The sequence below is a fragment of the Rhinoraja longicauda genome, chromosome 11 (assembly GCF_053455715.1).
Source record: "Rhinoraja longicauda isolate Sanriku21f chromosome 11, sRhiLon1.1, whole genome shotgun sequence".
Taxonomy (NCBI): domain Eukaryota; kingdom Metazoa; phylum Chordata; class Chondrichthyes; order Rajiformes; family Arhynchobatidae; genus Rhinoraja; species Rhinoraja longicauda.
The window spans coordinates 20,965,907-20,989,639 of NC_135963.1; the positions used below are offsets into that span (position 1 = coordinate 20,965,907).

The window sequence follows — 23,733 nt, forward strand, 5'->3', positions numbered from 1 at the left end:
GAGGACTTTTTTTTAGATTGAGTTACAGCCTAGAAAACAGGCCCTTCAGCCCACCAAGTTAGTGCTGACTTTAACACATCAGTCTGAAGAAGGGTCTCGACCCGAAACGTCACCCATTCCTTCTTCCTAGATGCTGTCTGACCTGCTGAATTACTCCAGCATTTTGTGATACCTTCAAGTTAGTGCTGACCATCGGTCACCAGTACGCTAATTTTATCCAACACATTAGGGATGATTTACGGAGGCCAATTAATCTACAAATTCGCAGGTCTTTGGAATGAGGGAGGGAACTGGAGCGCCTGGAGAAAACCCACATGGTCACAGGGAGAATTTTCAAACTATATACCGCAGCACCCGTAGTCAGGATCAAACCCGGGTCTCTGGGGCTGTAAGTAAGGCCGCAACTCTACTGCGGTGACACTGTTGCTAGTTTATCAGTGGAATGTCAAATTTCCTGATTGGTTCACAGAAAGTAAAGAATTGAGTTGATTTCTGGGCTGTAATTGGAATTTAATAATAAATTTATGCTTATCCATACATCTGTTAAAAACACAGAGGAATTTTGTTTTCTAGGTGTACCAACGGAAAGGCAGGAATTTTCTCTTAACAATTCTACAAATGTTCTCTGGTTGTGTTTATCTGGTCTTTTAATTGGTTAAATTGTTATGTACTGTCCTCCCTTTGCTTTAAAGGTAAATTACTTTGTTTGTGATATTTTGCTTGTCATTTCTGTAATTTGTCATGAACTATTGTTTTAATGGTAGGTTTGGTCATTGTGAACTGATTTCTAAATAGCACCATTTATATTTGACAGAAATGTTTACAGCAAATAAATGTCTGGCATTACTGTGGCTCCAAAGTTATTTTACTGTGTTGGTGATTCGATTTACAAAACCAGATTCGAGTTAATTGCAAAATTTACATAATGTGCTCAGCAAGCAGCCCGTGAAGCTGTTCCTTCTTGCACGCTGTTGTCAAAATGTAGAAATAAACTGAATATAGTGTCCATAAGATCAAACCATACGACAAAGTCATGATGCCATGTATTCTTAGCTTGAGCGCAAATGTCAGTGCTCAGTCCTACTGCAGTCAGATACCGGAGGTTAATTAGAACACAACTTGCGCAAAAGTGGAAGGAATATAATAATCTTGTTATTATGCGATAGAAATGAATCTCAATGTGTTTAATTCTCAGGAGTATAACATTTCTCGCCCTTGCTTTGAGTTTTGCATCATAATGAATATCCTGTTATGTTTGCATGAAATCGAAATTGAAGAATTGGTAGCCTTGTAGCAGAGAATATGTACGTCCCAAGGGTCTTATAAAGGGGACTAAGTTATGAGATGAGGCACACAAAGCTTGCTAATGACGTTGTGGTATGTGATACATTGCAGGATTCAGATTTTAAGTTGACTCACTACTCTCGAGCTGCTTTTTTAAAACTTTGCAGTTCCTCCATTAAGTATTCATAATGCAACTTGCAAACTTTAATTTGGAGGATCGGGTGCAGAAAGTAAAAAAGTGTTTGTTTTTTTACCTGCAGAATTAGATTGAGCATTTTTATTGGGATTGACAAGCAAAAGAGAGGGCACAGCATCCCCCTTCCTGCTTTCTCTCTAAATGGTTAGTGTAACTGTCAACATAGAGATCCACAAAAAATGTTTTTTGGAGAAACTTATTCTTTTTCAACATACCCTATTGAAGCCTGGCTAGGCAACATTAACCCAGTGAGATCTGACTATGCCCGTTGGGTTTGAATTGGGTCAAGTTTTTCTCCAGGTTGGGATTAGCATGGTACAGATTCAAGATGAAATTTAATATTGCCTCGACACAGACCACAGCTCCCCAGTACCATGGCTGAGATTAGCAGCTTTCATGTCATAGTTACTCAAAGAACTGTGTGTCAATGGTAGCGCTAATGACTTACAAAATATACAGGGTTGATCCCAGTGATTCTTTGTGCTATTTATTGATTTTAATCATGATTTATGCAAAATTACCTCGTAATTTGTAAATGTAGCAAGTTCAGGGAACAGGAATATGATTCTGGATCTATTTACACAGCTGTATTCCAGGTTGCTGTACTGCCCCAATTACCAAAAGGGACTGAGTAAAGGCACAGTGTGGCATAACAACAGCAACAGCACATTTATTTACAATCTTTAATGCAATAAAACTTTCCATATTGCTTCCTGGTGCTTTTTTTAGTTTAGTTTGGTTTAGAGATACAGAGTGGAAACAGGGCTTTCGGCCCACAGAGTCCGCACTGACCAGCGACCCCCCCACATTAACACTACCTTCCACACACTAGGGACTATTTTACATTTGTACCAAGCCAATTAACCTAGAAACCTGTATGTCTGAAGGTGTGGGGTAAACCCGAAGATCTTGGAGAAAACCAACGGGGAGAACGTACAAACTCCGTACAGACAGCACTCTTAGTCAGGATCAAACCTGGGTCTCTGGCGCTGTAAGGCAGTAGCTCTGCCGTTACGCCACCGAGCCCGCCCTTGTCATTAAAATAATATTTTATTATAAAAATTGATGACAAATTATATATGGATGTAAGAAGGCACCTGACCAGATGATTGAGTTAGTTCTGGTTAAGTTAATTCTGACAAGATGCAGAAGTGGCAAGTTTCTGTGGGAAGTCCTAAGGAGGGTGGGTTGGGCCAAATCCACAGTGGAGTTCCTTGGTATCAAATGCATGGCTGATGTGCAGGTAAATCCACAATGGAGGTCTATGGTAACAACTGCATGGCCGATGTGCAGGTAATTTTGAATGGGGATGATCATAGGGCCAGATTCGGAGAACAGAACTTTTGGAGGATTGCAAAGAGATCACAGGGGCACAGAGAGGCCTAATATGTTTAAATAGTTCACATTCCCTTACCGTTCAAAGAACATTGCCTGTAGATAAAGACATTTAAAGACTTATCGCCTACTTACGCCTTCTTTCTAATGGAATGTATTAACAAATTGCTTGTGAGATTAGACGCATTTCTTGTGAGAAAAGAAACATTTCACATCTTTCTTTTAATTTTATTGCAGTTGGAAGACTGTTGATAGAATTCAGCTCCCTGATGACGATGGAGAAAGTTCAAAGAGAGAACCCAGATGTACGAGAGGGAGGCAAATACACACCACCCGACTGTGTAGCTAAGCAAAGAGTTGCCATCATAATTCCATTCAGGCACAGAGAACACCACTTCAAGTTCTGGCTCCATTACTTGCATCCCATTCTCCGTAGACAGAAGATCAACTATGGCATTTATATCATAAACCAGGTGAGTGTTCAACTATACCAACAAAACAACATCAAGTGCTGGAGTAAGTCAGGCTGGTCAGGCAGCATCTTTGGAGTACATGGATAGATGTCGTTCCTCCGAGTCTGAAGAAAGGTGCCTACCCAAAACGTCGCCCAGAGATGCCTGACCCGCTGAGTTACTCCAGCTCTGTTGTGTTGATTTTGTAAACCAGAATCTGCTATTCTTTGTGAGTGCATATTTAACTATGCAATTCTGTTTGAAGCAAGCATAGATTTTTGCTATTGAGGGAGTGCAGAGTAGGTTCACCAGGTTAATTCCTGGGATGGCGGGACTGACATATAATGAGAGAATGGGCCGACTGGGCTTATATTCACTGGAATTTAGGATGAAAGTGGATCTTATAGAAACATATAAAATTCTTCAGGGTTTGGACAGGCTAGATGCGGGAAAAATGTTCCCGATGTTGAGGGAGTCCAGAACTAATGGTCACAATCTAAGAATAAGGGGTAGGCCATTTAGGACTGAAATGAGGGAAAACATTTTCACCCAGAGAGTTGTGAATCTGTGGTATTCTCTGCCACAGAAGGCAGTGGAGGCCAATTCACTGGATGTTTTCAAGGCAGCGTTAAATATAGCTCTTAATGCTAACAAAATCATGGGATATGGTGAGAAAGCAGGAACGGGGTATTGATTTTAGATGATCAGCCATGATTATATTGAATAGTGGTGCTGGCTCGAAGGGCAGAATGGCCTAATCCTGCACCTATTTTTTATGTTTCTATGTAGTTGCAGAAAATAATTGAATAAGATGCTTTTGTAATGTCCTTCCTTATGCTGTCATTATTCTGATCTATATTGTGGTGTTGATAATCAAAGCACTCGTCATCATCTAGATCAGTTAAATTGAAAAGTAACAATCTTTCTTTGTTCGCATTAATCCAAAGGGTCTCTCCAACAAAGCAAATTATGGAATGTTCCCCATTCATTGCATAAGACTTGCTGAGCTACAAGTTTAAAAATCTCTAGACTGGTGGTGTGTTTCTGCGCCGTTCTGAGAGAGTTTACTGCAAAGGAAATTCCTATAAATCTACATCTTTTTTCTTATAATAATTCAAAAAATTCCAGTATAGGGTTTGCAGCAAGGAAACTAAAAATTGCTAATCAGTCAAGACACATCAACGATCAAGGACACTGTCTTTTCATGTAACCTAAATTGGGAGAAAACATTTTATAAGAAAAGAGTATGTACCTTGACTATTATAAAGTTCAGGAACTTAACAATTATTGCTAGATATACACATATTGCACTTATTATCTGTGAGATATATCTGTGAGTATCTTATTAGAGATACAGCGCTGAAACCACAGGCCCGCCAAGTCTGTGATGACCAGCAATCCCCATACACTGGCACTATCCTACACACTAGGGACAATTAGCCTGCACACCTGCACGTCTTTGGGAAATGGGAGGAAGCCAGTGCACCCAGGGAAGACCCACGTGGTCACGGGGATAACGTTCAAACTCGTAGTCAGGATCAAACTCGGGTCTCTGGCGCTGTGAGGCAGCAACTCTACTGCTGCGCCAAAGTGGTTCCACAAAATCTCCATACACAAAGACCATTTCCAGTGAAGGTGGTAAAATGAATCGGTGTGAGCAATGCATCCGTTTTGTTGCATGTACTATCTAGGTATTTAATCTGAATTTCTGATAAGTGATTTTAGTAATTTGCGAAAGTCAGGGGAACATTTAAGCCTCGGGTGGCTATTTGAGAGAATTTCCAAATAAATCACTATGGATCTTCATTGTTTAACTCTGGAAGAATGAGGTTTATTTCTACCTCTGCAATATGAAGAATATTTGGCAATTCTATCGTTAAAGGACAGGCTTGACCTTCACTGGTGGGAAGTATCTTCAATAGAATTTTGTGTGGAAGGAAATGAGCACTGTACTTACAAAAAATATCAGTCAAAGTGACAGTTTGACAGCGAACATCTGTAAAATTTCTGATTGTCTTCACATAACGCTGGCAATTACATGGCTCCTTAAGTGCAATCAGTTCCTTTTGCTTGTCATGGACGTTGAATCATTTAAAAATGTTCTCAGCAGATTCCTGGCAGGTGCAAATCATGCTTTTACTTGATGGGTATTACTTTTTGAGCTAGATTTCCACCCCCTCCTCCATCCCCCCCATTTCCAGATATGCCCATGTTCTCCATGGTTTGATGGGTCATTTGTTGTGGACTTGTGGGCAGTTATCTGTAAAATTCAACTGCCGCCATATTGGAGAGTCAGGTGAATAAAATGGCTGCCTGTTCGGATAGTGTTACGGATCTCTGTTTTAAAACTGCATATTTATGCCACTCATAGTTGGCCTTTTTATAAGTTTCTAAAAGCACATAGGATGAAATAGAATTAGCTGTTCGGTTGGCAGCGATGAGTTACTAAGAATACCCTGATGTATTTACAGATAATCAGTTCTGCAATGGGCTTCATGCCCATTACTTATAAAATATAGTCAGTCTTGTTATTGACCAACATGTAAACAACAGTTATTTTCTCTATAGTAAGGTCAGACACTGCAAACCAGATGGAAACGTTTTTGAGGATGGTGATTGAACGAGCAATATTGATCCGTACATTTCAGAATACCTTGGCATCTTTGACTAATGAAACAAAGTTTATGAAATCCCTCTAAAGAGGCATTTGAGCCCTTGATGTAACATTGCATTTAAAGGTGGAGCTTTGGTGTCACCTGGGTCTCTGGAGCAATAAGGCAGCAGCTCTACTCGATGTGGCATTGTGCTACTGTGCTTTTTCTTGGATGATGTGTTAAACCAAGCATGCGTCTCCTTGTTTGGATGGAAATACGGCATTTTTCAATGATCAGAAAGCCTTCCAAGTATCTTGTCCAAGTTTGTTCCTCGGCAACTTTGCTGAAACAGATTACTTGGTCCTGCATCTCATTGTTATTTGTGGCATCACCCAGGTACATCTGGCTTCTCCCTTGCACAAAGGTGATTACACCTCCACAGGGTTTCATTTGCGCTATCCACTAACTTTCCATACAAAATTAATCACAGCTAATTGAGCCTGTGGACAGATTCCCTGACCCCCACCCCTCTGACAGTTCTGCTCAGTTAACTGTGTAGGAAGGAGCTGCAGATAATGGTTTACAATCAAAGATAGATGCAAAATGCTGGAGTAACTCAGCGGGACAGGCAGCATCTCTGGAGAGAAGGAATGGGTGTCATTTCAGGTTGAGACCCTTCTTCCAGTCTGAAGTGCTCTAATTTGGCCCAGGAGATTAGTGGGCAAAATTGGAGCACATGGTATTGGGGGTAGGGTATTGACATGGATAGAGAATTGGTTGGCAGACACAAAACAAAGAGTAGGAATAAACGTGTCCCTGTCAGAATGGTAGGCAGTGGTGAGTGGAGTGCCGCAAGGCTCGGTGCTGGGGCCGCAACTATTTACAATATATATTAATGATTTGGATAATGGAATTAAAAGTAACACTAGCAAATTTGCAGACGACGCAGAGCTGGGTGGCAGTATGAACTGCGAAGAGGATGCTAGGAGGTTGCAGGGTGACTTGGACAGGTTGAGTGAGTGGGCAGATGCATGGCAGATGCAGTATAATGTAGATAAATGTGAGGTTATCCACTTTGGCGGCAAAAACAAGGAGGCAGATTATTATCTCAATGGTGTCAGATTAGGAAAAAGGGAAGTGCAACGAGACCTGGGTGTCCTTGTACACCAGTCACTGAAAGTAAACATGCAGGTACAGCAGGCAGTGAAGAAAGCTAATGGCATGCTGGCCTTCATAACGAGAGGATTTGAGTATCGGAATAAAGAGGTCCTTCTGCAGTTGTACAGGGCCCTGGTGAGACCACATCTGGAGTATTGTGTGCAGTTTTGTTCTCCTAATTTGAGGAAGGACATCCTTGCTATTGAGGTAGGTTCAGGAGGTTAATCCCCGGGACGGCGGGACTTTCATATGAGGAACGATTGGAAAGACTGGGCTTGTATTCACTGGAATTTAGAAGGGTGAGAGAGGATCTGATGGAAACATACAGAATTATAAAAGGACTGGACAAGCTAGATGCAGGAAAAATGGTCCCAATGTTGGGGGAGTCCAGAAACAGGGGCCACTGTCTAAGAATAAAGGGGAGGCCATTTAAAATTGAGATGAGAAAAATCTTTTTCACCCAGAGAGTTGTGAATTTGTGGAATTCTCTGCCACAGAAGGCAGTAGAGGCCAATTCACTGGATGAATTTAAAAGAAAGTTAGATACTCTAGGGGCTAGCAGAATCAAGGGATATGGGGAGAAGGCAGGCACGGGGTTACTGATTGTGGATGATCAGCCATGATCACAATGAATGGCGGTGCTGGCTCGAAGGGCCGAATGGCCTCCTCCTGCACCTATTTTCTACATTTTTCTATGTTTTCTGCTCAGTTAACTGTCGGCCAGGAGATGATGAAGGAGGTCCCAAGTGACTCATTCCTTATGGGCTACTTTTCCTAAAAGAGATAAAGTTGCCATGTGTGTAAATAGCTCATAAATCTCATCCTATCTCATGAGCTGTTGGAGAAGTGCTAAAATGCTCTGACCAAGTGAGTGACCTGTTTGTGGAGATAATTGTGGTCCATGTGCCTGTGATGCTGCTGGAAGTAAGAATGTCATTGTACCTGTACCTCACTGTACTTGTGCATGTAACAATAAACACGACTTAACATATCCTGGGAAAAATACCGCTCATAGTATTTATTGACCGATTGACCGCACTAGTGAATCAATAATGGGTTTTTATTGGTCAAATTGGGTTTATTGTTTTTTTTATTGTGAAGACAATAGGTTCCTCAATTTCCTGTTAAATTTTTCTCCTCGCACCTTAAATCTATATCCTCTGGTTCTCGATTCCCCAATCCTCTGGGTAAAAGACTCTGTGCATTCACCTTATTTATTATTCTCATGATTTAGTACACCTCTATAAGATCACCTCTCAGCCTCCTGTGCCCAAGGAATAATGTCTTGGTATGCCCAACCTCTGCCCAACACCTTAATTCTTAAGAAGGGCCTGCTTCTGCGCAGTATCTCAAAACTAAAAACTAAACAGCCAACATAATCAAAGACTTGTCCAATCCCTTCTCCTCCCTGCTCCCATCCAGCAGAAGGTACAGAAACTTGAAAGCGTGCACCACAATACTAGGGAACGGCTTCTTTCCTGGTGTTATCAGGCTTCTGAACTCTCCTTCCATAAGATAGGGCACTGTCCGATTCACCTCTACCCCAATGTATACTTTGGACTTTGTCTACCGAACTGATCCGTTACAATGCTCAGAACTATATTCTGCACTCTGTATCTTCTCCTTTGCTCTATTGTACTTGAGTATGACATGATTGTCGTCATGTATAGTATATCTGATCAGCTTGGATAGCATTCAAGACAAAACCTTTCCTGCATTTCGGTAATAAAGCTAAACTTAACATTTGGATGTGGAGGAGATTGAAATGTCCAGGAAATTTTGCAAGAGCAAGTTCCAAATTTCCATTACTCGTATTCCTTTCTGAATAGCCAAAGACTAATTTTCAGATATGGCATTTTCTGCAAAATTACACATAACTGCAAAGACTTAATTCAAAGGAATTTGGCTCAAGTTTTTATAGTTTATTCTTGTAATTCTAGCCGAGGATTATTTATTGAACCTGTACTGTTCACTTTCTAAGCCAACATATATTTCATGTTGAAAAATCAATTTGCTGGAGAATAGACACAAAGTGCTGGAGTAACTCAGTGGGACAGGCAGCATATCTGGAGAGAAGGAAGGGGTGATGTTTTGGGTCGAGACCCATCTTCAGACTGAAGACATCTGAAGAGGGTCTCGACCCGAAACGTCACCCATTCCGTCTCTCCAATTTGTTGGAGGAACTCAGTGGGAAAGAAAGCATCTGTGGAGAGGAATGGGCAGACGATGTTTTGGTTTGGGACCCTTCTTTCGACCCTTGCTCAACATTCTAGTATCTGCAGTCTCTTGTGACTCCACATTTTTAAAATGTGGTTTTGTATGCAAGCTGATCACAATGCTCCAGGACAGGACTTAACATCGTTGTAGCATTTCCATCTATTTGTTGGAAATGTTGTTGGAATTTGATATATAAGTTTAATGTTCCATTCTCCATTGACCCGTCTGCCATTGATTATTGTCTGATTGCTCGTCTGACCTTCACTGCAGGACGAACAGAAATCTCCATATAAATATTGGGAAGATTGGAGCCCTTGTTGTCTGCCACCCTCCTCTCCCATAACACACGGTGATCCCAAATCACTTACTGAACCAGCTCACTGGAAATTGTTGGAAACTGCCTGTGTGTAGCCTTGGTCTTGTGTTAATCCTCCTACATTCACATCCAAGTCATTTATATACATCACAAGCAAAATAAATCCTGGCACCAATCCCTACAGTACATCATTGGTCATAAGCTATTACAAGGTAATTTTGCAACTTACAAATATTGATGCCTAAGCTCTAACACTGCGCCACTGTGCCACCCAAACCAAGCTGTTCTGCCACCCAAACCAAGCTGTTGTGCCACCTAAACCAAGCTGCTGTGCCACCCAAACCAAGCTGTTGTGCCACCCAACGGTATGCTTTCTACAGTGCAACTGTCGAAGTTTGAGAGAGTAATTGAAGACCTGCTGAATTTCCTCAGTCATTTCAGGAAGTAGAAGTGTGGAATATTTTTTTGCACTGTTTCTCCCAGTGTCATCTGGCAGGTACCACCACCCAAAGATTTTCAGTCAGCAATGAACTGGCTGATTCTTCCAATAGCTTGAAACCTGGAATGTAGAACAGTACAGCACCGGATCAGACCCTTTGGCTCGCAACGTCCATGCCAAAACATTGAACAGTCATTCCTGCAAGAACTTCACTGAACTGCCGGGGTCCGTCCAGTGACGCAAGATGTGCCCCATGGCGAGAAGTCTACCCGCAGCCTCTCCCTTTTGTTCAAAGAGCAGCGTTGCCAATCTTGGATCCACATCATCTTTTGCAGCTTCAGCTGTCTTAACACAGCTGTGGCAAAATTTATTTTTCTTCTGAAAATTAGCTTTTGTACTTTCATGATGTTGGGGAAAAAAAATAGTAACTGGCCTTTCGAATCCTGTCAGTTTCACGTTCTTATCAATATGACCTATCTTTGAAATGTCAGCTGAACTGCTTTCAGAGTGAACTGCTTTCTACTAACCACTCACTGCAGCCCTGGGGATATATAATTAAACACATCGGGATTTTTTTCCTTCTTTTCTATCTTGTATCGAATGTCTCGTCAAGCTATTGTCAGAAATAAACTGTTGATAGATCCAACTGTTGCAAGAATGCTTTTGGTATCAATTTAAGATAAATTATTTCGAGCAGTCGAAACCAACAGATGGGCTTATCAAAATTTGAATGGTTGCCTAGCAGCCATTTATCTTAACCATTGCAGATTGAAAAGTAATCCTGAGTATTTAATAATTGCCGCACCGTGCGTGTCTGTTTCTTTGCGATCTTTGCATTTTTCCAAGTGCTGAGAATTTAATTGTGAATCTTATTGTCGTCACCTGTTCAATACCCTCCCTGTTATTCCTGTGAAGCTACTGAAATGAATCGGGCTCCAGCTTAATTACAGCTAACAGTAACTATCAGTTTGATTTTTTTTTCTCAAATGATTTGAAAGCAAGATAGATTTAGCTCTTAGGGCTAAGGGAATCAAGGGACATGGGGAAAAAGACAGAACGGGGCACTGATTTTGGATGATCAGCCATGATCATATTGAATGGCGATGCTGGCTCGAAGGGCCGAATGGCCTACTCCTGCACCTATTTTCTATGTTTTTATGTTTCTAAGATATTTTGGAATATAATTTAACAGAAAAATGACTAAGTTTATTTACTTTACTTCAGGGACAATTGTTCACAAGAGAGATAGATGCCTTTTAACTGAGGCAGGAACTATCGCAACATTTAAGAAACAATTAGAAAGGGACATGGATAGGGGCCAACGCAGGCAGGTGGGACTAGTGTAGCTGGGACATGTTGGCCAGTGTGGGCAAGTTGGGTCAAAGGGCCTGTTTCCACGTTGTATGACTCTATGACTAACTGGCTGACTACAATTTTTCAACCATTTGTGCTTCTTGCCTCAATGGCTTCAGCTGGAAATTGTCCATTTACTAATGAGAAAAGACAAAATAAAAGATCATCTAGTCTCCTCGTCCTATTGCCCTGTAAATTAACTCTTATTCGTGCTGTCTGCAGAGTATAAATCGATGATGTTATATGCTGGTGGCAGCCAGATGGCAATTAAAACAAAATGGATGGATCTCTGTGCGACTGACTTTAAGTAGTATATTCATGCAATAAAAGCCCACGTGATTACCTTGTTTGTTTTTATCAGATGCTGGAGGGAAACCAGATTCAAATACATGCACAATTATGAAGGATTGAAGTAACAAATTATGCGCTTTGTAGTCTTTCAATTTATTTTGAAATACAACAAAAAAGAAAGGGGGATTTCCAATGCTCTAATGATGCATCAACACTTTGTTAACTTTCCAAAGAGGCCTAAACTTACAGCTGTGGAGTCATAGAGATATGCAGCATGTAAGCAGAACCTTCAACCCAATATATGACCAAATAGCCCAACAATCAAGCTAACTCACTTGCATGCATCTGGTTTGCACTCCTCCAAACCTGTTTTATCTATGTACATAAGATAGACACAAAATGCTGGAGTAACTCAGCGGGACAGGCAACATCTCTGGAGAGAAGGAATGGGTGACGTTTCAAGTCAATAGACAATAGGTGCAGAAGTAGGCCATTCGGCCCTTTGAGCCAGCACCGCCATTCAATGTGATAATGGCTGATCATTCACACAGTACCCCGTTCCTGCCCTCTCCCCATGGCCCCTGACTCCGCTATCATTAAGAGACCCTTCTTCAGACTGAGAGTCAGGGGAGAGGGAGACTCGAAATATGAAAGAGTACAAAGAGCATGCAAGGTGTGAAAAGGACAGATCAAAGCAGACAATGCTCAAGGGATTGTACAATGGTTCGTTGTTGGCTGAGGCGATGTGACAAAGACGCATGCAAACCGTAAAATTAGTCAGGAGGACAGTGAAACTAGTAGGAGAACTCGGGTGTGGGAGGGACGGAAGAGAGGGAAAGCAAGGATCACCCATTCCTTCCTTTCAGAGATGCTGCCTGTCCCGCTGAGTTACTCCAGCATTTTGTGTCCAACTTCAGTGTTAACCAGCATCTGCGTGGGTTTTCTCCAGTGTCTTCCCACACTCTAAAGACGCCCACATTTGTAGGTTAATTGGCTTGGTATAATTGTAAATAGTCCCTTGTGTGTGTGGGATAGCATTAGTGTGCAGGGTGCACTGGTTGACGTGGGCCAAAGGGCCTGTTTCTGTGCTCATTCTCTAAACTAAACTAAATTATACCAAGATGAAAATGTCAATGATGTTGCAAGTAGTGTGTGCTGTAATAGTGACCATGCAGATGGGTGTAAATATTTGGTATCAGTGAACATATTTCATTGTTTTCTCTGCTGGAAAGCATTGAATTGAATAAATTTTATTAGCCAAGTATGAAACTATACAAGGAATTTGGCTTGGTGCTTTGCTCGCAAGTAACAACACGACATACAGTAAGCAATTAAGAATAAAACATTATAATTTATACATGTGAAGAATGAAATAAAATACCGGAGCAAAAGGAGGCTACAGATCTTCCCCATAACATTTGACACCCGTACTAATCAAGAATCTATCTATATCTGCCTTAAATATATCTACTGACTTTGCCTCCACAGCCTTCTGTGGCAATGAATTCCACAGATTCACCACCCCCACCCACAATATTATTCCTCTTTTCAAATACATGTCCAACTCCACTCAGAGAGTACCCACTGATAAATGGAAGCTTTTTTTTCCAGCTGCATTGGTCTTAGGCTGAAGACAGCTTTGGGCAAATTTCCCATCGGATATGAGTTTCACCCAGAGAGTTGTGAATCCGTGGAATCCTCAGAAGGCAGTGGAGGCCAATTCACTGGATGTTTTCAAGAGTGAGTTAGATTTAGCTCTTAGAGCTAATGGAATCAAGGGATATGGGGAAAAAGCAGGAACGGGGTACTGATTTTGGATGATCGGCCATGATCATATTGAATGGTGCTGGCTCGAAGGGCTGAATGGCCTACTCCTGCACCTATTTTCTATGATTCTAGGAGTTCCTGGCAACAGATGAACTCTTCCAACATTCCACAAGGTCACAAGACCTCCATGTTGATTGAGATGCTTGATTTATTCAGCAGGAGTTGCAGTCGTATTAGATCAAAATTGTGTTTGACGGCCAGAAGTAATTCCAAACTCAGCCAGGATTGCTCTGCTTCTGACCTGGATAGAGTTCTCGACATGACATTGTGTGACAAAAGTTTCAATTTTCGGCGGATGAATACGTTTGTGTTTATTCCCTGCAGGGCATGGTATATGTGATAATGATCATCTGGCATCAGGAGTGCCAGCTGTCGGCACATTCCTTTCCTTTGCTCTGTGCTCAGACTTGGCAAGGCTTTTGCAGACTGTGTGTAATAGAGGCAGAACCGGAGGCTGAACAAGCAGATATTATGTGGCACTGTCAGCAATTGTGTCCTGTTCAGTAGAATCTGCATGATCTGCCTGCCCTGCAGCCAGTTACATTGGCGACATCGATCCTCCCTCAAAGTGCAGATGATGGTCATCGGAAAAAACTTGGGATCAATGAGGTTTAATCCATTCTATTAAGTAAGATTATATTTTTGGCATTTGAAGTCGTCAGGAGTAAAAAAAAAAGCACACGCAATGCATTCTTATGATGTATCAAGGAATTTATGAATGGATTTGTAACAATTTAAATACATGTGAATTGCACATGATCCACTGGAGATTGGTCAGGGAGTTCATCGTCCCCTCTCTGTGCTAGCTACACTGAGTGAGCTTTGCCAACTAAGACCTGTGATTCTGAAGAATGTGCAGATATGATTTTGCTCAAATGCCTCTGTGATTTGAATCTGATTCCTTTTTCACTTCTTTATTATAGTTACAGTTATTAAACTTCAAATGCTCACAAAACTCACCTTTGCATGCTGCAGGGTGCAGAATTTTAATTGTTTCTTTTTCATCAGTTGATGCCTGACTTTCTGAGTGTTTCCAGAATTTTCTATTTTTATCAAGTGCGCCTAGTTGGTAACTCTCCACTCTTTGGAGAAAGGTTTGTGTATTTATTGGTAAACTCCATGTTGCATATGGTCTGATGTGAGTTGGGAGTTGGCTTTGGTGTGCAGTAGGTGTCACACTTGTTACAGACAAGGCAGTGAGCAGAGAAGGTTCAATAGACAATAGACAATAGGTGCAGGAGTAGGCCATTCAGCCCTTCGAGCCAGCACCGCCATTCAATGCGATCATGGCTGATCACTCTCAATCAGTACCCCGTTCCTGCCTTCTCCCCATACCCCCTCACTCCGCTATCCTTAAGAGCTCTATCCAGCTCTCTCTTGAAAGCATCCAACGAACTGGCCTCCACTGCCTTCTGAGGCAGAGAATTCCACACCTTCACCACTCTCTGACTGAAAAAGTTCTTCCTCATCTCTGTCCTAAATGGCCTACCCCTTATTCTTAAACTGTGGCCCCTTGTTCTGGACTCCCCCAACATTGGGAACATGTTTCCTGCCTCTAATGTGTCCAATCCCCTAATTATCTTATGTTTCAATAAGATCCCCCCTCATCCTTCTAAATTCCAGTGTATACAAGCCTAATTGCTCCAGCCTTTCAACATACGACAGTCCCGCCATTCCGGGAATTAACCTAGTGAACCTACACTGCACGCCCTCAATAGCAAGAATATCCTTCCTCAAATTTGGAGACCAAAACTGCACACAGTACTCCAGGTGCGGTCCCACTGGTTTCTTTTCTCAAGGCTCTTCTCAACCAGCTGAGCTTTCCATTTCCCCTCTCTGTGCCTCCTCCCAAACTTGCATTGTTTATCTCCTGCTTATCTGCGAGAGCACTTGCAAACTTTATATTGCACGTTGTTCTGCCACAAAGCCAGTTGTAAGAATGTACAGCAAGTCATGACTAATAGCCTGTTCATCATGCAGAATGTCCCTGGGAATAAGATCCATCCATTACATGCATTGTTGGCTTGGTGAAGTGTAATCTAATGGACTGAGCATGTCTCCAATTTACATGTCCTTGACTCCGTGACCTGCCAGGGGATTTCTGCAGCACCTTTAGTTTAGTGGGGAAACAGACCCTTCGGCCTACTGAGTCCGTGCCGACCGGCGATCCCCGTACACTAGTCCCATCCTACAATCTTGGGACAATTTACAATTTTTATCGAAGCCAATTAACCTACAAACCTGTACGTCTTTGGAATGTGGGAGTAAACTGGAACACCCAGGAAAAACTTACGGGGAGAACGTACAAACTCCATACAGACAGCACCCGTAGTCAGGATTGAACCTGGGTCTCTGTAAGGCAACAATTCTACCACTGAGCCACCATGCCACCTTAAGTAATCTTTTCTCCTGTCTTTCAATATTCTTCAAGTCTCATCTCTGTAGATGCTTGGTAGACTCTTCGTCTGGCATTCTCTAACAGATTGCTGTTGGTTCACACTCTGTTTTTCAGATGACACCTAACTGCTGCAGCTTTTACTTTGTGTTGACTTCAGCACCAAATGAATGTAGAGCCTCGATGTGTGAAGTTGTCAAAAGCTTTCAGTAAAAGACTTTCAGTTCTAATTGACGGTGGAAATGCAGCACCCTAGGTATTTTGCTTTAAAAAAAATACTTTTAATGCCAATGCCTCTAAGTGAATCTATCAAACGGTAAAGCTTGGCCTTTTTGTTTCTCTTCAAGAATGGTTGTGTCTTCTCTGGTATTTCCAACCAACTTCATGGCCGACAAGAGCAGACTTGTGAGTTGGTTTCAAATGTACAATCTGCAGCGCTGCTAATACGCCTATGTGAGAGGAAACCCATGCAATAAACATCAGCCTGTCCAAGACAGCTTGACCTCTCTTTGTCTTGCGTGGCGACAACATACCTCTTACAGTCCTCCAGAAGATCCAGCTTGGTGCTCTGAAGTGATATGGGACACGAGAAGGATCAGAATCATCCACTTGCATTAAAATAAGCAAAATACTTCAGCCTGCTTTGGTACAGATTCCCAGACATGTTGATCCCTTCACACCTCACTGCTGCCACACTGTGGCCTAATTAGACCTATTTGGCCACGATAGTAGCCAGCTGATCAAGGAAGTGTCCTTGTCCATCGAGGAGCTGGACCTTATTGAAGTTGTCTGCCATGGCCTGACGATGACGACCAGCTTTACGGGTATGATAGAGTATGTCCATTAGATACTGCAGGTATTCCTTGGTGTGGGATGCTTGTATGGCATTATTGGCATGGAAGAACTCACTGGTGAGGACCTGCCACACCAAAGAGGATCATCGAGTTTAATGTGGTAAATAGATGGCTTCAATGCATGAGTTGAAGTCAAATGACAACAGTAATGAGAGGATATACAAAAGAGTGTTGGGTAGGCTGAAAGTAATTTGTAGATGGAACACATTGATCCCTCCCACAACGACAGGGGCCCATTGACTGTCCCAGTCATTTTGGACTTATCACTTGTAAATGGCATCTCCCATGTTGAATCAATGCTCTGCTCTGAAATGGGAGTGCACTGTTTATGGTGCACGCTTGGACTCTACACTCACTCTACACTCAGTCTGAAGAAGGGTCTTGACCCGCAACGTGACCCATTCCTTCTCTCCAGAGATTCTGCCTGAGTTACTCCAGCATTTTTGTGTCTACCTTGGACTTTACACTTGTCAGCTTCCACGTCTTGATCTCACTAGTCAGGTATAAATGATCGCAGAGCTCTACGTTGTACCGCATTTGGTTGCAGGAAAGACGACCCAGTTAGGCACCAGCCTACCCTTCAACTCCATTTCAGGTCCTCGCCCGAGTTTACACTGAGGCTGCAAGAGCTCCAGTTTCCATGTTTCATCATTTACGGGCACAACAGGGGGGTTGGCTGAAGGAGAGACGATGAACTGACAGGAGAAACGTGGTCTCTTGACTATTCTTTTTTTGATTTCTGCCAAAGATAAGAAATGCACAAAAGTGAACAGCATGGCCTCTCTCTCATCCTTACCCGGGATGCATTATGTTAGCCGGTGATTCTTTAACATTGGAATGCAGCTATTTCACCACAGAATAGAGTAACTAATTCTGACCTGATTTGAGACTGTTTGGGAATTCACCTATAGTTTCCTCTTGGTTCTTCCACCTCCTCTGGAATATTTATCGAATTGAATGGCAGAGTGCAGACCTGCATGATCCATATTTGAACCCATTCAGCGTAAATCCGGAACTGTGAATTTGACAAATAAATACTCACTGGTTTCAAAATGGGAATTCCTCGGAAACCACAAGGTCAATTGCTTTTGGGAGCAATTACTCATCCACACGCTGAAAGAACAGCAGCTTGCATATTCGGGCAAAAACTCACACTGAAGTGGCTAATTGCCACCAAGCCTACAAGCATTGTACACACGGGCCAGCATTAATGACAATGCTGGAAATAACAGGGAGATAGCCAATTATTCTCAATGATCTCTGAGACATTTTATCTCACTTACTTGATGAATTTTGAGTGCTGCTACAGTAAGGCTTCTGGAAAGAGAACCGAGGTGGAAAATGAAGTAAGCATTTTCATGGCAATGCCCATTGGCTTCAGTGAAATTTTAATTATGCTTTGTATAAAAACACTTGGATTATTCAATTTAAAATTTAGTCAAACTACAAATTAAGTTAGTTGCTACAAATTAGTATCATTCTGCAAACAGTGTGTGGGCCATTTATTTATATTCTTCATCTCTTTCGCATCAGTTCCTATTGTGCAAGTCTCCATGGATACTTGTTCATATACTTGTGGCCTCAAGAAATAAGGACAGCAGAAGGTGGTAATCGGGATGAATTTTAAAACCAGATAGAAGATTGCAAATGTATATAGTATTGTGCACAAACTCAAGGGCCCGCATTGGGTTTTATAGCCATTGAAATATTTTGAATGCTTACATTTTATACTGTCAGTTTTTTGGCAGGTTCATTAGTTTTTTTAATTTCCCGGGCTTGCAGGAATTACAAATTTCATATTTTTTTGTCAAAACTGTATACTACATCATGAAAGGACTGTACTCAATAACTTGTATGCAGTACAATTTTTTTAGTTTAGTTTAGATAGAGAGTGGAAACAAGCCCTTTGGCCCACCAATTCTGCGCCGACCAGCTTACACCATCCAACACACGAGGGGCCATTTACAATTATACCAAGCCAATTAACCCACAAACCTATAGATCTTTGCAGTGTGGGAGGACACCAGAGAATGTGCAAAAAACCCACGCAGGTCACGGGGGGACTCCGTTCAGACAAGCACCCATAGTCAGGATCGAACCCGGGTAAAAGGTAGCAACTCTACCGCTGCGCCACCGTACTGAATTTTTTGGGCTGTTGCTGATTTTTTTTGCTGTCAGGATATTACTAAAGATGAAGTTCACGTCCTCGTCTGGAGTTACAAGATATCTTAATAAGATTTTCATTGCATGGGTTCATGCCCATCAATTTAATTAGTCGGTAATAGTTGTCACTGTAAGTGATGTATGACTCGCTATTTCAAATGATCAGTCTGCAAGCCTGACTGAATACTTAGCTCTGAGCCAAAGGTCGCAGTTTGAAATCTCAGAACTTCCTGTCATCCTGACTCGTTTGTCTGGCCAGGCAAATTGCATCATCTCAGTGTGGGGTAGCACAAGATGGTGAGTGAATAAGTAAGGGGAAGACATCTTTGAAATACAAACTCATATGGTTAAAAATGACGCATGGATGCATTTTATAGAAGATGGAGCCACTTTTCATTTTCAAGACCCAGTTCCTGCTTGTCCTAATTTGGATTTTGAATGCTGAGAACCTAGATTGTCCCATCCCTTGTTTCTGGGTCTTTAACGTTGCACAATGCTATTAAGACTAGCCAGCATTATTACAGTCTACCCTTGTTATTACAGACCTCTTTATAATGGATTTTGTTTTTAGTAGACAAAGGTCTCTGTTCGTATCAAGAACAAAGAATGTGCAGCCTTATTATAAATATTTTATAGCATTTGGAGAAATTATTGTAATTACGGTATGTTCCTTTTTATTTATTTACTATGTTTAAAGTACTATATATGGTGTGCCCTTTACTATTTATTGTGTGTCTTGTTTAGTGTAGGTAACTGGCTGTTTTTTCAATACTCTACATATTTACCCCACTTACATGGTTATAGGGGATCCCCCCCCTATATGGTCCATTATAACGAGGATTATCGGTACCTCTTTATAATGGATTTCGATGATTTGTAAATCATCTAGTCTGTAGTGACTTCTAGTGACCGAAACCGAGAGGTTCAGTCACATTATTATCAAAGGTGGCCAGACCCTTACTGATTCTGCATTATTTCCTCGCAGTAACTGCATTTGTGATTTTTTATTGCTTAAAGTAATGCATTTGAAGATGAAGTCGCGGAATCACGGTCCAGTTTGTTAGCATGTCAGAGGCTGAATGTCGGCAACATAAAATAGCAGTGCAGACAGAGAGAGATTGACAATAACTCTGCAGAACAATTAATGCTGCAACAAGAACGCTACAAAATAAATATATTAAATTTTAACATAGTTTCCCAGAGAATTTATTTTAACATTATTTTTTTTTAAATGACTGAATTTACATGTACCTGTGGAAAGATTGAAGAAAAATGCAGGTGGATTGGATAAGATCATTAAAATCGGAAGGACACGACCTTGGTATTAAGTTGTTTTTTTCAAAACTCATACTTAAGACGCAAGAGTTTCACTGAATGCATTTATTGTCCACCATCAGTTGTCCTTAAAGAAGTGGTAAGGAACAGACATCTTAAACCAGTATCATCCATTTCGTGAAGGTACACCCTTGCTGTTGTGAAGTTCCAAGATTGTTTCCTGACATTACTGAAGGGTCTCTGATTGATATTACGATTGCTGGACAGATACATCCTTTCTCCTGAAGCTAGTGAGTGACTTGGAGAGGAATCTGTAAGTGGCGGTGTTCCAGTACGCCTGCTGTGCTTGTTTTTTGTGGCGGTAACGTGCACAGGTTTGGGAGATACTGCAGGAAAAATCTGAGTCATTAATGAATGAAATGCGTGAGAGGAAACCGTGGAGGCCTCTTGTGGCCCTAGAAAGAAATGGGGAAAAAAATTACTTTATTTGGAATCTCTTCATGAAGCTCCCATTTGGTGAAAAGAACATGGCGCATGCACCAACCAGTTAACATGTAAAACGGCAGGTGGGATCATAAACAAGATATAAGATCTGATTTATTTCCAGTAGAATAACAGCCAAGAACAGGTAAGCATAATGCCCATCTACTCCCCCACCCCCACTCATTTTAAGGTAACAAGGATAGACACAAAATGCTGTAGTAATTCAGCGGGACAGGCAGCATCTCTGGAGAGGAATGGGTAATGTTTCGGGTTGAGACCCTTCTTCAAACTAGTCTGAAGTCTAAAGAAGGGTCACGACCCGAAACATCTCCCATTCCTTCTCTCCAGAGATGCTGCATGTCCTGCTGAGTTACCTCAGCTTTTGTGTCTATCTTCAGTTTAAACCAGCATCTGCAGTTCGATTAAGATAACAAGGTAAAGTGATGACTGTCCTAATCAGGCTGGGAAGCTTAGAGATCTTATTTTTAGGCCATCAACACTGAGTTTGCATTGTTAAGTTATTTCTGTGATGTCTCCATTTGCAGTTGAACTGACAATGATATTTACAAATTAGTAAACATTTAGCAATTCAACCCATTTTACTACAGACGTATTTAGTGCATGATGGCCATGTCATTATCATTCTGTTAGCAACTGGATTATTAAGACAACTTGGCATATGAAGAAAAAATCATTCCCAATAGTCTTTGAAGGGGGATTGGTGTGATTTAAGAATGTCATGCACATTTCATTGAGACATTTCTGTTTTGCTTGTTCAAGGTCGTATTTCTTTTCAAGAGCTCTAAGAGATTTACCTTGGTTTTATACCACTAGAGCATTCTCGTACTACCCTCTGCATTTCATGCATTTTCTCAACAAACAGGCCTTTCAACATAGATTGTAACATAGATAGGCAGTGTCTGTGAACAATAACTATCGTTTGACTTGTGTGTCCAGCTGTTTCTGTTTATGGTAGAGATAAGATGAGGTGAGTCTTTTGAATTTAATGAGAACTTTTATGCTTTCCTTTATATGTAATAGCATTATTTATTACTCTGTGTTGAGTACCAAAGAAGTCGTGTTACTGGATTAGCAAGCAAGCTAAAGGCTTGTGGTTAATTGAGATACAAATTCATTATTTGAAAAATTTGAAAAATTTGCACTACAGTAATGAAATGAATGTGGAGTAAAAAATTCAATCTTTTGCTGAATTGTTTTAAGAACCCGTTAGGTTCTCAAAGCGTAAGAAGACATACAACTGGTACAGTGGTGGTAGAGAGGTACAGCTAGTCGAGCTGTTGGCTGACAATTCTGGCGACCTGGGTTTAGTCCTGAACGTCTAGTGCTACTTGTGTGGAGGCTCCATCTTCTCCCTGTCACCGTGTGGACTTTTTTCTGGGTGCTCAGATTCTTTCCCATTAGAATGTTGCTTGGTGAGCTGCTTTAAATTCCCTCCAGTGTGAGATGAGTGATGGTAATCTGGGGGGGGGGGGGGGGGGGAATAAAATGCAATTGACGTACGATTAGTATAAATGGGTAGTTGATACTTGGCATGAACTCAATGAACAGAAGGGCCTGTTTCCATGCTGTGTGATTTTGTGAATTTGCACTCTGCCCTTGTTTAGTGCATACGTAACTCCAAGTCCACAGCCCTATGGCTGACATTAATTATTTTCTACGTCGCCCATTCCTTTTCTCCAGAGATGCTGTCTGTCCCGCTGAGTTACTCCAGCATTTTGGGTCTATCTTTGGTGGGAAGCTTTGTTTCTGTATTCGTACAGAGTACTGAAAATAGAAACTAATGTTAAAAAAAGATTCTTTAGCATCAAAGTGATTTTAAATGCGACAGAAAACTTCAATAAGATTAATGACTTGCATTTGAAATTTGCCAGTTAAAGTAGTTGCCACCTTTGAAGTCACTATTATAACATGGAAAGTGTTCTGGACTGTGTCCTTGAATATGTACCACAATCTTTTGTTTTTGCGTTGGAACAGCAGTTGCAGGACAGTCTGACGTAGTCTTAAAAGTATGGACTCCAATTACAAGGTTCACAGAGCAACATTGTCAGGTTTGACTGGCTGATGCAGAGCTGAAACCTACAGTGTCATCACGCCATGGGTGTTCGACGATTCACATCTCCCACACTTGTCAGCATACAGCCCAACACTTGCCCCTTCTGAAGTCAGCTCATCAAGGGATATCCATGATACAAGCAGCAGTCCTCTAAATACTGGTGTGCAAGAGAGTAGGAAAATAACTGCAGATGCTGGTACAAATCGATGGTATCACAAAATGCTGGAGTAACTCAGCGGGCCAGGCAGCATCTCTGGAGAGAAGGAATGCGTGACGTTTCGGGTCGAGACCCTTCTTCAGACTGATGTCAGGGGGGGCGGGACAAAGAAAGGATATAGGTGGTGGCAGAAAGAAAGTGGGAGAACTGGGAAGGGGGGGAAAAGAGGGACAGAGGAACTATCTAAAGTTAGAGGTCAATGTTCATACCGCTGGGCTGTAAGCTGCCCAAGTGAAATATAAGGTGCTACTCCTCCAATTTGCGGTGGGCCTCCTATGACACTGGAGGATGCCCATGACAGAAAGGTCAGACTGGGAGTGGGAGGGGGAGTTGAAGTGCTCAGCCACCGGGAGATCAGGTTAAGCAAAAGTGTTGAGCGAAACGATCGCCGAGTCTGCGTTTGGTCTCACCGATGTAGAGAAGTTAACATATGGAACAGCGGATACAATAGATGAGGTTGGACGAGGTGCAGGTGAACCTCTGCCACACCTGGAAAGACTGTTTGGGTCCTTGGATGGAGTCGAGGGGGGAGGTAAAGGGACAGGTGTTGCATCTCCTGCGGTTGCTGGGGAAAGTGCCTGGGGAGGGGGTGGTTTGGGTGGGAAGGGACGAGTGGACCAGGGAGTTACGGTGGGAACGGTCTCTGCGGAACGCAGAAAGGGGAGGAGATGGGAAGATGTGGCCAGTAGTGGGATTCCGTTGGAGGTGACGGAAATGTTGGAGGATAATTTGTTGTATACGTGGGCTGATGGGGTGGAAGGTGAGGACAAGGGGGACTCTATCCTTGTTACGAATGGGGGGAGGGGGAGC

At 41.9% G+C, this 23,733-nt stretch overlaps 1 protein-coding gene and 1 pseudogene across 2 annotated transcripts in view; one reads left to right on the plus strand and one right to left on the minus strand.

Annotated features, from left to right (window-relative positions):
• b4galt2 (UDP-Gal:betaGlcNAc beta 1,4- galactosyltransferase, polypeptide 2) overlaps positions 1-23,733 on the plus strand; it is a 233,290-nt gene that overhangs the window by 119,376 nt on the left and 90,181 nt on the right. For both annotated transcript variants that reach the window (XM_078408438.1, XM_078408439.1), the window contains exon 3: positions 3,053-3,288. In XM_078408438.1, coding sequence (XP_078264564.1) covers positions 3,053-3,288 — 236 coding nt within the window. The remainder of the gene's footprint in view (positions 1-3,052; positions 3,289-23,733) is intronic.
• On the minus strand, positions 16,154-16,653 carry LOC144598171 (large ribosomal subunit protein uL13 pseudogene; annotated as a pseudogene).